This window comes from Balaenoptera acutorostrata, chromosome 16, assembly GCF_949987535.1.
Source record: "Balaenoptera acutorostrata chromosome 16, mBalAcu1.1, whole genome shotgun sequence".
NCBI classification, from domain to species: Eukaryota; Metazoa; Chordata; class Mammalia; order Artiodactyla; family Balaenopteridae; genus Balaenoptera; species Balaenoptera acutorostrata.
The window spans coordinates 73295504-73309767 of NC_080079.1; the positions used below are offsets into that span (position 1 = coordinate 73295504).

At 46.6% G+C, this 14264-nt stretch overlaps 1 protein-coding gene across 7 annotated transcripts in view; it reads right to left on the minus strand.

Moving 5' to 3' along the window:
* The window catches only part of EGLN1 (egl-9 family hypoxia inducible factor 1), a 57754-nt gene extending 46230 nt beyond the window's left edge, over positions 1-11524 (minus strand). For 2 of the 7 annotated variants that reach the window (XR_009005624.1, XM_057530708.1), the window contains exon 1: positions 10193-11507. Coding sequence is in view for 4 of the 7 variants with exons in the window: in XM_057530708.1 (XP_057386691.1) it covers positions 10193-11113 (921 nt within the window). In the remaining 3 variants the exon portion in view is untranslated. Of the gene's footprint in view, positions 1-10192 lie in introns of all 7 variants that reach the window. The other 5 variants (XR_009005626.1, XR_009005625.1, XM_057530709.1 and 2 more) reach the window with 5 other exon arrangements.
* Positions 11525-14264: the final 2740 nt, after the last annotated feature.

Here is a 14264-nt window from a genome sequence, read left to right on the forward strand (position 1 = left end):
CCTGGGCATCGTGGTACTCTCAGTGCCTAGCATTGATCCGGGCATATATTAGACACCGTAAATAGTTGTTGAAAAAATAAATGGGTTTTGCAAACAGGTTCAGTTTTAAACCTGTTCTCCCATCAGAGAGCCCCACCAACCCTGATCCCCTCCAAGAGGAAACTTCAGTCTTAACCATGCTGGGTTTGCAGTACTTGTAGAACATTCAAGTGGAGACGTCCATTAGTCCTTTACAGATGCCAGGGTAAGAGACGGATCAAGGAGTCTTGAAGAAATCCTAATAGCTGAAGTCATGGTTGCTCTCCTCCTCCTCCTTCTGTTATTATAGTTACAGCTAATATTAAATGAACACTGATAATCTGCTGAGCATTTCTCATGTATCTCACCTATCTCTAAACAAACCTTATTGGATTAGGTACCATTATTAACTCCTAATATACTGATGAGAAAGCGATACTTTAATTGTTAGAAAATTTGCCTAAAATCAGAGAGCAATTAAGTAGCAAAACAAGAGCTTGAACACAGGCAAACTAGCTTAAGAACTTGTGCTTCCTCCAGCACATAAGAGCACCCAGGGAGAAAAAGATATAGACCAGAGCAAAAAGAGAAGACAAACCACAGACCATTAAAACTATCACTTCAGGGCTTCCCTGGTGGCGCAGTGGTTGAGAATCCACCTGCCAATGCAGGGGACACGGGTTCGAGCCCTGGTCCAGGAAGATCCCACATGCCGCAGAGCAGCTAAGCCCGTGCGCCACAACTACTGAGCCTGCGCTCTAGAGTCCGCGAGCCACAACTACTGAAGCCTGCACACCTAGAGCCCATACTCCGCAACAAGAGAAGCCGCTGCAATGACAAGCTCGTGCACCACAATGAAGAGCAGCCCCCGCTCACTGCAACTAGAGAAAGCCCACGCGCAGCAAGGAAGACCCAACACAGCCAAAAATAAATAAAATAAAAATAAATAAATTAAAAAAAAAAAAACAGGGCTTCCCTGGTGGCGCAGTGGTTAAGAATCCGTCTGCCAATGCAGGGGACACGGGTTCGAGCCCTGGTCTGGGAAGATCCCACATGCCGCGGAGCAGCTGGGCCCGTGTGCCACAATTACTGAGCCTGCGCGTCTGGAGCCTGTGCTCCGCAACAAGAGAGGCCGCGATAGTGAGAGGCCCGCGCATCGGCGATGAAGAGTGGCCCCCACTTGCCACAACTAGAGAAAGCCCTCGCAAAGAAACGAAGCCCAACACAGCCATAAATAAATAAATAAATAAATAAATAAATAAATAATTTAAAAAAAAAAAAAACAGTATCACTTCAGGAGGAAACACTATAAAGGAAGAAGCAACTTAAGAAATGGTATTCACACCCTTGTGTAATTACTTCCCCTTGAGTGTGAAATGAACCTAGTGACTTTATCTAACCAAAAAAATACAGCACAGGTGATGGGATGTCACATCTGTGGTTAAGTTACAAAAGTCTGGGACTTCAGTCTTGATAGAGGATTCTTTACTGCCTTTTTGATTTGCATACTTTGATGAAGCAAGCTGCTGTGTTGGAGAGGCCCACATGGCAAGGAACTGAGGTCCTCAGTCCAAAAACCCACGAGAAACTGAACGCTGCTGATAGCCACTGAGTGGGCCTGGAAGCAGATCCTTCCCCATTTGAGCCTCTGGAGGAGACCACCAACCCTGGCTGACGCCTTGACTGCAGCCTCGTGAGAGGCAGCGAAGCCACTAGGCTGTGCCCAGGTTCCTGATCTACAGAAACTGAAATAATAAATGTGTGTTATTTTAAGTCACTACATTTTGGTGCAACTTGTTACATTGTTACATAGCAAAAGATAACTAATATAAGCTGAGAAGAAAAGTCTAGAGATATAGATGCTTCAAGTTCCCCCTACATGTGTCTTCTCACAGTGCTGAGCAGAAAGCTAAGAACTGAGCTTTAAGAAAAAACTACAGTTAGAAGCTGAGAAAATAAGGAAAATTCTGAAAAATATGCTGAGAAAACAAGACTTGAAAGGCTCAGATCCAGGCTAGTAAATGAGTGATCAAAGATTTTAGAGATGGGGTGGTCAATAGTACTACTGAAGCAGCACGAAGACCTGGCCTATGGGGGAAAATCACGCAATTTTCTAATTAAAAAGTAACTTTCAAGGTTGTATTTCAGAGAAGTAATGCTAACAGAAGTCAGTGGAAGACATAATAGACGGTAAAAAATGCCTAGAGATAGAATAGAGGATAATTACTGACAAAACTATGGACTCAGAACCTCTAGTTACCATCTACAGATGAGAGTTGAGTACCAATATTAATGAGAAAAAATTCAGATGCGGCCAATCTTTTAATAACTCTAACTCCTGATTAGACTCCTTCAATTAACTGGCCGGACCTGACATTTCCCATGTATACAAAAATCAGGCTGAAACTGAAGTTGTTTGAATTAAGTTGAGATTATAAGGTTCCTCGATTCTAGAGCTCAAGTTTGACCTTTCAGGTTTTAATTTTTTTTAATCATTTCATATAGAGTATTTTAATGTTTACCCATACTTTTGTGACCCTCCCTTACCCTAAAGTCAAAAGCAAGGTTTCCTATGCTTAAAAGGCCTGGATACTATATTCTAATTTTAACCCTATCTCTTCCCATCTGACAGGTGGTACTTCTATTTCTAATTCCAGGGTCTGGCTCCTCATCAAGGGGATGAGAGCTGTATTTCTCTGCTATCTTTTCAGGTCCCTAAGGGATCATAAACTTCCCCCTTCTTTTCCTACTAAGCTATCACATAGTTGTTTGCATCTATATGTCAGGAATTATTTTTGATATTTCACGGTCATCCTACCTCGTCTCAATTTTCTACAATAGCTTTACTTCCAACAGCATGTTTAAAACAAAGATGTTCTATTTCTGATTTTATTTTGAAATTTAAATCTATGCTTGTCTCTCATGTTGAACCATTCAATTTTCTCCAATGTTTCCCTAAATTTCAGAATCTGTGTAATTCTTTTTACATGGATTTGTATCTACAAGCCATCTTAAGTGAGCAGTTCATGTAAGAGAGCACAGACCTACTTGTCGACAGCACCAGGAGTTCAGCAAGATGTCCTGCAGTAATTCCCGCAGGCAGCCCCAGGGGCAGAGCTGATGAGAGCGTACAGTGCAAAGAAGCCATAAAGCCTCTGCAGAAGAAAGGATGGCGCTGTGAGGTCAACAGCAGTAGCAGCAAGCACAGCCAATCTGAAGGAATGTGCACAAGCAGAGCACGGAACTTTTCTCCTCTGGATTGAGCTGCGAAATAAGTGTCAACAATCTGCTATAAATGGAAACTGAAAGAGCCGGGCAAGAGGAGAAAAGCAGGAGGGTTGGAGCAAGATGAAATAATAATTATCTCCTTCCAGTTGCTCAAGCCAAAAACATGGAGACATTCTCAACTCCTTCCTTTCTCTCATTCCTCCGACTAATCCATCGGCAAATCTCACTGAGTCTACTTTCAAAATATATCCAGAATGCAACTAATTCTCCACAGGTCTGCAGCTACTGCTGTAATGGGAGCGACCACCTCCTGGGGCCAAGGCTGCTGGAACAATTTCCCACCTGGTGCCCCTGCTTCCACTCTGGCTCCCTCCCATCTGCCCCCCACAGCAGCCACGGAGATCTCCTAGAACAAGCTCTCCAGGGGCCTCCCATGTCACCTAGGATACAACCCAGAGCTCCTGCCACGGCTCACAGGCGAAATCCCACAGGAACCGACCTTACTTCCCAAGCCCCGCTTTACTGACCCCACCTCCTACCATGCTCTCGCCCGTCCCCTCCCCTCCGCTCCGCTCGAGCCACACTGACCTCCTCCTTGCTGTGTTCTGAACACGCCAAGCACACCCCACGTCAGGGCCGCTGTATGTGTTACTTAGTACCTCTACTTGGAATGTTCTTCTCCCACGTACCCCTGTAACCCGGGCCCTCACTTCATTCAAGCCTCTACGTGAATATCGTATTACTTTATCAATCCTATGTAAAAGAAAACCCCCTGGTCACTCTGTCCTTACCTTGTTTATTTTTTTGTCTTAATATTTACCACCTAACGTGTCATGCACTTACTCATACATCTCTTTACTAACTGTCTCTCCCTGCCCCTCACCTGCCTCAAGTGGAATTTAAGCTCCATGAGAATGGGGGCATTTTCATTCTTGTTGTTCAGGTATTCCAGCTCCTAGGACAGTACCTGTGCATGCAAAGTACTCACTTCATGTCATTTGTTGACTCAACGAACGCATGAAAAGACTATCAAAACAAGACTCAGAGAACACGACAGGAGGAGCAAGAGTACGTGTATTTCGCTTTGGTAAAGAAACGGGATTTGGGACACTGAATAAAGAAAATGAGAACTCCAAACCCAAGGAAATTTTACGGTGATTTCAGCGAGCAAACAGACAGAGGGTACAGATACGATCCAAGCTCTTCAGAAATAAAACTGTGACTTGGTTCTGGAAAAATGTGATAATGAAACACAAAACATTCCAATAAAGATGGCAGAACAATTCAGAGTCTGGGCTAAGGAATACAGGTGTGAAATAAACCATTTTAAGGGAAGACTTTGGTTAATCATCTGTCAGTTTTTTTGGTTGTTTCTTTGTTTTGTTTTTTAGAATAGAAAGTTTTTAGCTGGAACAGAAAGAGTCAAAGACAAGCCATGAATATGGTTCAAATAATCATCTGAATGCCATCCTGTGGTCACAATGTTTCAGGTGCAGAAACAAGGGCATAGTGGAAAAGGAGGTAGAATGCAAATGCAGCACTAAAATGCATCTATGAAACACTGATCAAGAATGTGTGCAAATGAAAGGGAGACTGAAACATTTGGTGTTGCTTTAAAAGCCTAAAGAGAAAAATTAAATAAAAACAACTAAGCTGATAACATCAATCCAAAGGCCTACTGGGAAGGCACAGGCTTCAGAGAACATGCTAGAAGATGAACAAAGACAGACTTCATGCCTAATAGGGGAAAAGGGGGGAAAGGAAAACAGAGAATAAACATTTAAATCAGACACACAGAGCAGAAAGACAGTTCCAACTAAGGAAATAAGAGAGAGTGGGCCTGCTTCAGGGAAAATGGCTTTAACAACAGAGGGAAAAAGGAGGCAAATAAAGAACATCTAAGGAAATTAGGGAGGAATTATCGAAGGGAGGAAAATTTAAACTAGAATGTCAGATAAGCCAAACTGTAGAGTGACAGGAGTAAAAGGGCGAAGAAAAGGAAGTCATAAATGTTCAAGCGTAGCCTCAAAAATGGCATAAAAGACACCAAAATTAGTTAAGTGGGAACACGTGATTTTTACATGAGCTGCAGCATTAAGGTGCAGATATAAGAATGAAGTAAATCACTAACCAGCTCTCTGACCTTGAACAAGGCACTTAACCTCTCTGGGACTTATTTCCTCTGTTTAAAAAAAAAAAGTGTGTGTGTGTGTGTGTGTATGGAGGGGAAGTCAAAAATAGTCAAAAATGGGTGATCATTCTAAAGTCTTTTTTCCTCTAGCTTATTAAAGAGGAAAAGACAGGAAAAGCACAGAACTCTTTTAAAGAAAGAAATCAGAAAACTAGAAAATTTTCTAAATGATAAGAGTAAGTTAAGGACACTTTTGCATAGTGCTTTACAATTAAAAAAGTGCCTTTACATGCAAGATTATATACGTTCCTCACAGCAAGCCTGAGAGACAGAAAAGGCAGGCATCATTTAACACCATTTTCCAAATGGAATAACTGAGGCTCAGAAAGCTTAAGCAACTGGCTCAAGGACACAGAAACAGTGGCAGATCCAGAATCCAAGCCAGGTTTCACAGCAGCATAAAGTCCACTATCCTTCTACGTTCAGAGGCTCTCCTCCTGTGTGACTAAGGTTTTGCAGGAAATTTTTGTGGCTTATTAGGCGGTAGATAAGGGAAGAGCTATAAACATTTTTGAAAAACCAACAACCTGTTAATTTAAACTAAAATTCCTTTAGAATTAAAGAAGTTACCATATACGTAAACTACACGTACACTAATTCACCGTACAAAATGTTTTCCTACAAAGTTGAACTTGGTTGCCACAACCTATTAAGACTACTCTTTCAGTCCACCTGCTTCTCTTTTAAAACAGTAAAGCACTACGCAAAACTGCTATTACGGAAGTTGTAATATTTTCAGCCTTTCTGAATACAGAATAATTGACTTTGATCTTGAACTCTGACGTAGCTATTAAAACATTAAACAAGCTGTTTCAATTAGTACATCCTGGGAGCCAAGAGTATAGAGAAAGTGGCAGAAGTAGATTGAGAAGGCAGTTTTGTTTGGTTTTGTTTGTAACATCTAAGAGGACTGACACCACATCTCTATGCTAGTGATAATAAAGGATCAGGTCTTTCCTTATCCTACCCTTTGCTCTAAAAGCCAAAATCAGCTAGAGCTGCCCAATTAACTGCGGGACTGGTGAAAAATCTCAGGAATAGAATCTGCTGCTTATTGGTCTTATTTTATCACTCCTTCTCTTTATGTACATTTTAATTGAACAGAGTAAGTTCTAGACAAAATTCCGAAAACATGTATATGATTCTAGTAGTTTTATTGTAACAGGCAAATGTTTTCCTTCAGAGTGGTTAAGAAACTCCAACTGAGGGCTTCCCTGGTGGCTCAGTGGTTAAGAATCCGCCTGCCAATGTAGGGGACACGAGTTCGAGCCCTGGTCCGGGAAGATCCCACATGCCACAGAGCGACTAAGCCCGCGAGCCACAACTACTGAGCCCACGTCCCGCAACTACTGAAGCCTGCGCGCCTAGAGCCTGTGCTCTGCAACAAGAGAAGCCACCGCAGTGAGAAGCCCACGCACCGCAATGAAGAGCAGCCCCCGCTCGCCGCAGCTAGAGAAAGCCCGTGCGCAGCAACGAAGACCCAACGCAGCCAAAAATAAATAAATAAAACAAATAAATTAAAAAAAAAAAAAGAAACTCCAAGTGAATAGTCGCACATTTTCCCAGGATCTGCACTCCTCTGCATTCTTCTTCCTCTACCCCAAGTAAAGGCACCTATGATTTCTTACAGCCCACACAAAGCTACTCTTCACAAATCAGCAGGCCGTGCCTCCCTCTTGGACATCGCTGCAAGTCTTCTTGATGGAAGAAAGGGTGTGAGAAAGGATAAAGGATCAAAGGGCAGTTTAAGGGCAAAAAGGGGGAAAATCCCAAAAAAGGACCAGAGAAAGTGGAAACTGGAGCTCAGTGGCCACGATCATGTTCCTGTTTTTTTCCTGTATTTCTTCATCTTTCCCTTGTGGTTCCTCTTTTAAAGTAGCTGGACAAACAGTGGCCAGATAAGCACGCTGGAAGCAGAAACTTGGGAGAAATCCAAGAATATACTGAATGAGCCACAGCCAATTATAAATTATACATCATCTGATTATCAGGCACTGACATGCACAAAAACCATACAGAATAGACAGTGTAAATGAAGAACATCAAATCTCGGTCAGAAAACCTGAATTTAAGTCCTGGTATGCTGCAGGATTTCCAACAAGTGACCTTTCCTGAGGCTCACTTTCCTCATCTGTAAACAGGGATAATACACCAACAACCTAAATATTTTACAGAGTTGCTGTGAAAATCTATGTGAGAAAAATACCACACATTTGAGGCAAATACCTTTTAAAATCACTATAATGTCGTAAAGGATAATAAAACCCTTAACTGAAGACCCTCTCTGCAATCACATATAGTACCCATATTCTGCCTCTCTTAGGAGTATAAGCATGATCCAGGCAGATAAATTTAACTGGCTTTTCAGTCACTATCTGAAACAAACACTGTAATAAAAGAAGTTTCTACAGTCCAAAGATAAACTACAATTATTCACATACAAGGCTAATGCTCTCACTGTCAACCAAATATGTATATCAAATTTTAGTTCCAAGAGTGTGCTAAGTAATCTACATCTTCTCATTTAATATCCTACCCATATCCAGTGTAGTAGAAAAAGCACAGGGCTTGATGTCTGAATGACCCTAAGTTTGAATCCCAGCTAGGTTATCATAAGTGGCAGGCCTTAGCCAAGTCGGAGCTAAAATATCCTCAAACGTACAGTAAGAATAATGCTACCGATGTCATAGGATTAAAATTACTGTGACCATGGCTGTATTGAGCCTAACCTGGCGCCCAGCACACTGAGGTTGCTCAATATATGGTGGCTGGTAATCTGATTGCCTTTCCATTCCCCCCAAGCAAGCATCTTTAGCTTCTTTTAGGAATGCTTAAACTACACAATCAAACAAGATTACCAAAACCTCTCTCAACCAAGAAGTACAATGAAAGGGATTCCCTAAAACCATTCACAGATCCTGAAGTTGTGCCCCTAAAATTAATGTGAGCATAAGATCAAAATCTAAAGAGTTTAAAATCCATCCTTCCTTCACATGACCTGTGTAGTCAGGTGATCTACAACCTAAATGGCCCTTCAACCACTGGCACTCCTGAGGGAAGAGGTGGCTATTCTCTAACAGCCTCCCCATTAGGAGGCCCTTTTGGTAAGAGCTAGGCTGACTGCTGTCCCTTCCCTGAGAAGGGCAGGTAAAAACAGGAAGATAGGAGAGAAGAGGATTTAGCTTAACTTGGAAAGCTAAATTAACTAAGGAAAGCAGAGCAAGGAAGATTCAGGACATTATCTTCTTCATGACTTCACCTGAAGCTTGTGCCCCAACTATATACATACTTCGGTCAGTTTTGTACAGTTACATTAATATGCCTTCAAGCTTTTTCAAGCTTTCCTTCCTCTAGGGTTGATGGCTAGATTCAGATTTGATCCATAACAAATTAAAAAAATATATATGTATATAAATGAGAATTGCATTAAAGACCAAAGTTGGCATTTAATCAGGCTCTTTTTTCCTTCCAGCTTAGTGTTAAGCAAGTGTTCACCTTTTTTTTTTTTTTTTTTTTTGGCGACCGTATGATATTAAGACACGTGCCTTCATCCAGCAACGAAGCAGCAATGCATAAACTAGACTTTACCTTGTCTTTTCCCACCAAATTTTCCTGTTTAGAACTTTCCTCATTGCCTATGCCTAGCCTTTTGGGCAGTCTGAGAGTCACACGTAATGACTGTCAAAACAGATGGTCTGACACACACAAAAGAACTACTGGGAAGAGTCAGTGTCTGTGTACAAACACCCACGTGCGATGATCTCCTGAACAATCTCCTCAAGCTCACAAGATCAGACAGAGATGGATGGTGGAGGAGGGTGGAGTAGGGTGGCCCGGAGTGGAGCTGGATACAAAGAAAAGATTAAGATCTGGTGAGTAAAATGGAAAAGAACCACAAGAGAGTACAGAGAAGGAGAGTCTATCATTTACCACAGTGAGGAGGCAAGAGCCATCAGACTAGGTAGGAACGGAAGAATCTGTTGGGGAAAAACTACAACAGTCAAGAGAAAACAAAGATTTCACCAAATCGAGACTTAAGAGAGAGCCCTCTCTCCTGCTCCAATTCCATGGGGGTTTTGGGTTTTTTTTCCAGGAAGCTACAAAACAGTTCTTTTTCAACAGCGGGATTATACTAACAAAAGCAAATAAAGGAAACCTATGCTAAAAATGTAACCTACCTACACTGAGCGGTCTGAAAACGGAAATACTTCTTCCCCCGTATAGCAGTGGGTTTCAAAACAGCAGGAACAGGGAGAGGGATGAGAGCTGTAAGAGGGGGAGGGGAACGGCCGGGCTCTTCCTGAACGTAAGGAGTCTTCGGCCTAAATGCTTATTTTAAATGCACCTTTCTGTGGGCGGCTGGCAGGTTCCTCACTAAACACAACATTCGACTGTGGAAGTCGGAAGCTGATGAGTGGTTCAAAGCCCACGGGGACTTTAAGAGCCGCTGCAAACACAAGGCTGATGCGGAACCAGCACTTGCTTCGGGTAGCACTCTAATCATCCCCGTCGGGCGCCTAGAGCTCCAGCGAGGCTTGAGCCGACTCACTGTGCGAGGGAAGAGAGAAAACTGCAAAGTTCAAGGGAGAGCCTAAGTTTAGCCAGAAGATCGTGCAATCAGACGCAGGAGGGTGTGAGCCGGCAGGAGGTGGATGCTATCCGTTTGCTCCACGGGGTGCTGCGCAAGAAGGAAACCCCTTTTACACACACACACCGCGTTCCCTCGCCCCGCGCCCAGTCCCGGCACACACTTACTTTCGTCCGGCCATTGATCTTGTAGTTGCCCAGCTTCCCGTTACAGTGGCGGATCAGGTCGTCCATGCTGCTCATGAGCAGCCCGATGGTTTCGCAGCCGGGCTCCTTGCCCTCGATCCAGGTGATCTTATCGCCTCGGATGTCCTTGGACGAGTCGCTCTTCTGGCTGACCAGCTGCCCGTCCGTGAACTTGCCGGTGTCGTGCAGGGCGCGCACCTCGTCGCCGATCTGCTGCCCGGTCTCCTTGCCCAAGAAGTCGTCCACCACGCAGATGCCGTGCTTGTTCATGCAGGGCACGATGTACTCCAGCGCCAGCTTCAGCGCCGGCAGCGGCTTCGTCTGCCCGTTGGGCCGCAGGCCGCCGCCGGGGCTCAGCGCCTCGCCCGGCGCGCTGCTCGGCGGGTACAGGTTCGCCTTCTCCTGGTACAGCGACGAGCGGGCCAGCGGCTCCTCCTTCGCGGGCTCTGCCTCGGCGGCGGCCGCCGCCGCCGGGCCCTGGCCGCCGGCCGCCGCGCGAGGCGGGGACGCGGCCGCCGCGGGGTCGGCCGCCGGCTTGGCCTTCGCCTTCGCCTTGGCCGCGTCTCCGGCGACCCGCGGGCCCGCGGCCTCGGCGGCGGCGGCTCTGTCCCGGCGCGGCGCCGCCTTCCTGGCCTCCCTGGCCCCGGCCCCGGCGACCCTGGGCGGCGGCGCGGGGCCGGGATGCTGGGGCTGGCCCGCTCCGGAGGCGAGGGCGCCCTCGCCGCCCTGGCACACGAGCTTGTGCTTCTTCCAGTCCTGGCGCTGGTGCTCCTTGCTGCAGTAGAAGGAGCTGCGGCAGCGGCTGCAGCGCAGCAGGTTCTCCATCTTCCCGCACAGCTCGCAGTACTGCCGGTCTCGCTCGCTCGGGCTCGGCCCGCCGGGCCCGCCGCTGTCATTGGCCATGGCGGCGGCGGCGGCGGCGGCGGCGGTGGAGGCGGCGGCCGAGCAGGAGGGGTGGCGGCCGGACGGCCTCGCCTGGGGCCGGGGAGCGGGCGGAGCCGCAAGGGCCGTCACTGCGCCATGCACCCGCCGCCCCTCGCCTCGGGAGGCCGGCGCCCCGCGCCCTCGGCCGGGCCGCTTCCTCGTCCTCCGGTCCCGCCGCGCGGCGCCGGCCGCCGCCTCAGCGCCTCATCGCCGCCGCGGGCTGAAGGAGCGCGGCCTGCGCGGCGGACGGCGACCTCCGCTCGGGCACGCGGGCCCGGCGCGCGAGATCCGCCGCCTCGGCCGCCGCCGCCTCAGCGTCCCGGGCGGCCCGGCTCGGCCCGCGGAGCAGCGCAGGGCGTGCGGGCGCCACTCGCTCTGCGCGCTCTGCACGTACACCACGGCCCCGCGGCGACCCGGGCGGGCGGCGCGCGAGGGCGGGGGGCGGGGCAGGGCGAGGGGTGGGCCGAGGGGGCGGTGGCCGCGCGCTCGCGCTCGGGCGCAGGCGGTGCCCGGGCCGCCTCCGCTCTCCCGCACTCGGCCGACTGGGGCTCGGAGCCCGGTCTGGTGCCCTCGGGGCCCTCGCCAACTGCGTCCGGGGCGGGCCCGGGACGCTGCCGCGGCCCGCCCGGGGACGCCGAGGGGCAGGCCCGAGAGCGGCGGAAGGGAGGGGTCCGCGCCGCCGCCGCCGCCGGGCCCGCGCTCCGGGCGGTACCGACACCTGCTGGGCAGAGCGCGGCCACGAGGTCGCCGCGGAGCTGGGCGGCCTTAATATGGCTGCTGTTTGTGTGCGGCCGACTGGGTGTGTTCCAGGCGCGCTCCAGACTACGTTGCAAGGTGGCTGCTGCCATCGTCGTGTTGCATCGGAGGAAACGGAAATTCAGAGAAGTAAAGTAACTTGCCCAAGGTCACGCAGAACCGGGACGGAACCCAGAAACCAGACTCTAGGATTCCAAGGCTCCTTTTTCCATTACGCCAATACAGCCTGTATTTCAGGAAGGCCCGAAATGGTTAAAAACAAAACTAAGTATTGCTGCGGTGTCAGTCCAAGCCCCTGTGCCCCGTTTCAACCAAATTTAAAGGTACTGAAATTCTATGCATTTTTTTTTAACCATTATTAAATCCTGTGAAATCTTGCAGAGTTTAAACCCTCGTGAAAAAATGTTTGGCTACCTAATCGACTGAGGTAATCAAGGCTCATTTCAGGGTCCACATTCAGGCACTTAAGCTCAAACTGCTGGAACTGCTCCTGAGAAGTGGGTCTGGCCGGGGCGCGGGGCGGAGGGAAGGCAAATGGGCACTACTGCATTAACGACTTTTAAGTTTAAACAGAAGTATCTCTTATTATTAGAATTTGTGCTATGCTGATGAGTACAATTCTTTCTTTTATAGTACATAAAAACCTTACCAGAAATAAGCCAACGGTGTTTCTTTCCGGCCTGCCATTTATTTTTGGAATAAAAAGGGCTGTGATTGCGATGTTCACCATCTTTATTGAGCACCTGCTAATGTGGGAAATGCTGTGCTGGGCTTCTGTACCATCTGAATAGACTGCAGGTAACTTCAGCAGTCCTTGAGATGTTCGCCTTCCAGATTAACAGCACAAGAGCTGACATGTGTAAGGTTAAAAGCAGAATAATATAGGGCCTTATAAACCACTTTGTAGAATATTTTTTTAAAAACTAGCCTGGGGCTTCCCTGGTGGCGCAGTGGTTGAGAGTCTGCCTGCTAATGCAGGGGACACGGGTTCGAGCCCTGGTCTGGGAGGATCCCACATGCCGCGGAGCAACTGGGCCCGTGAGCCACAATTACTGAGCCTGCGCATCTGGAGCCTGTGCTCCGCAACAAGAGAGGCCGCGATAGTGAGAGGCCCGCGTAGTGAGAGGCCCGCGCGCCGTGATGAAGAGTGGCCCCCGCTTGCCACAACTAGAGAAAGCCCTCCCACAGAAACGAAGACCCAACACAGTCAAAAATAAAAAAAAAAAAAAAAAAAAAAAAAAAACTAGCCTGAATCCAAAAACTCTTCATCAACTACACAGAACCTAAAACTGTCATTAAATTCTGCCATATAAATAAACAGTACCCTGGGGATCCAATCTGGTGATAGAGGACAGTAATTCCAATTAGCTTGGCCTTTGGAAGACAGATAAGTACCGTGCAGGGGGCGGACGAGTAAACAAATAATGACAACCTAGAGCTCAGAGTAAATGCCCTAAGAGAGGGTGGATGGGACGGGATGGGAACACAGAAAAAGGAATTGCTAGCCCTGCCCATTGCACTAATCAAGATTTCAAATCGATTAATTTAGAAAGTCTTAAAAATGGCTTAAAAAGTTAGCTTTTAAAACGTTTTGACATACGTAAATTATAAAAGTAAAATATAATTTCAATACAAGTGAAATCTAAGACTTCCTTGGCCTCCTTTTGCTGTAGTAATGATAACTGATTCTTAAGTATTCTCAAGTTTGCTAGGGAACACTCATTCTACAAACACTTTATTCTTCTAAATTTAGTTATTTGTAGATATTAAAAGTCCAGCAATATCTTTAAAAATTACTATTTAGGTCTGCGGCATGCAAAGAAGTGTATTTACATCTCTCTATGCTTTTTTAATGTATTTTCGTTGATATCTACCTAAAAGATTAGATGTCCGTATCAAAACCTTTATTAGCTTTCATTTTGTTCCAATTAAGTATACAAAATCACAAACTGAACATGTGTATCTTGAAAATACTTAATTAGTCAAATGTGACACTTTCAAATTTTTCATGAATAGAACAAATATAAAATGTTTCAAATACTTCCAAAGATCGATGATTTCAGAATTTTCACTTATTCAGGTTTAATAACCTGTGAACTCATTCCAAATTAGTGAGGTTTCACCAAACCATCTGCTGACCATGCAATAGCCAGTGAATGACAAGTTCACCAAGGAGATTCTAGAACTCCACCGGCATGTAGCTGTTATCATTTATTCAAATGTTACAGAGAAGATCCACACTGTCATGCAGGAATTTATCTTATAAACACTTACAGGGTACTTACTATTATGTGCCAATCTCTGTTCTAAGAATTTTACAAATATTATCTCATTTAATCTTTACAATCCCCGTGAGGTGGGTACCATTATTATG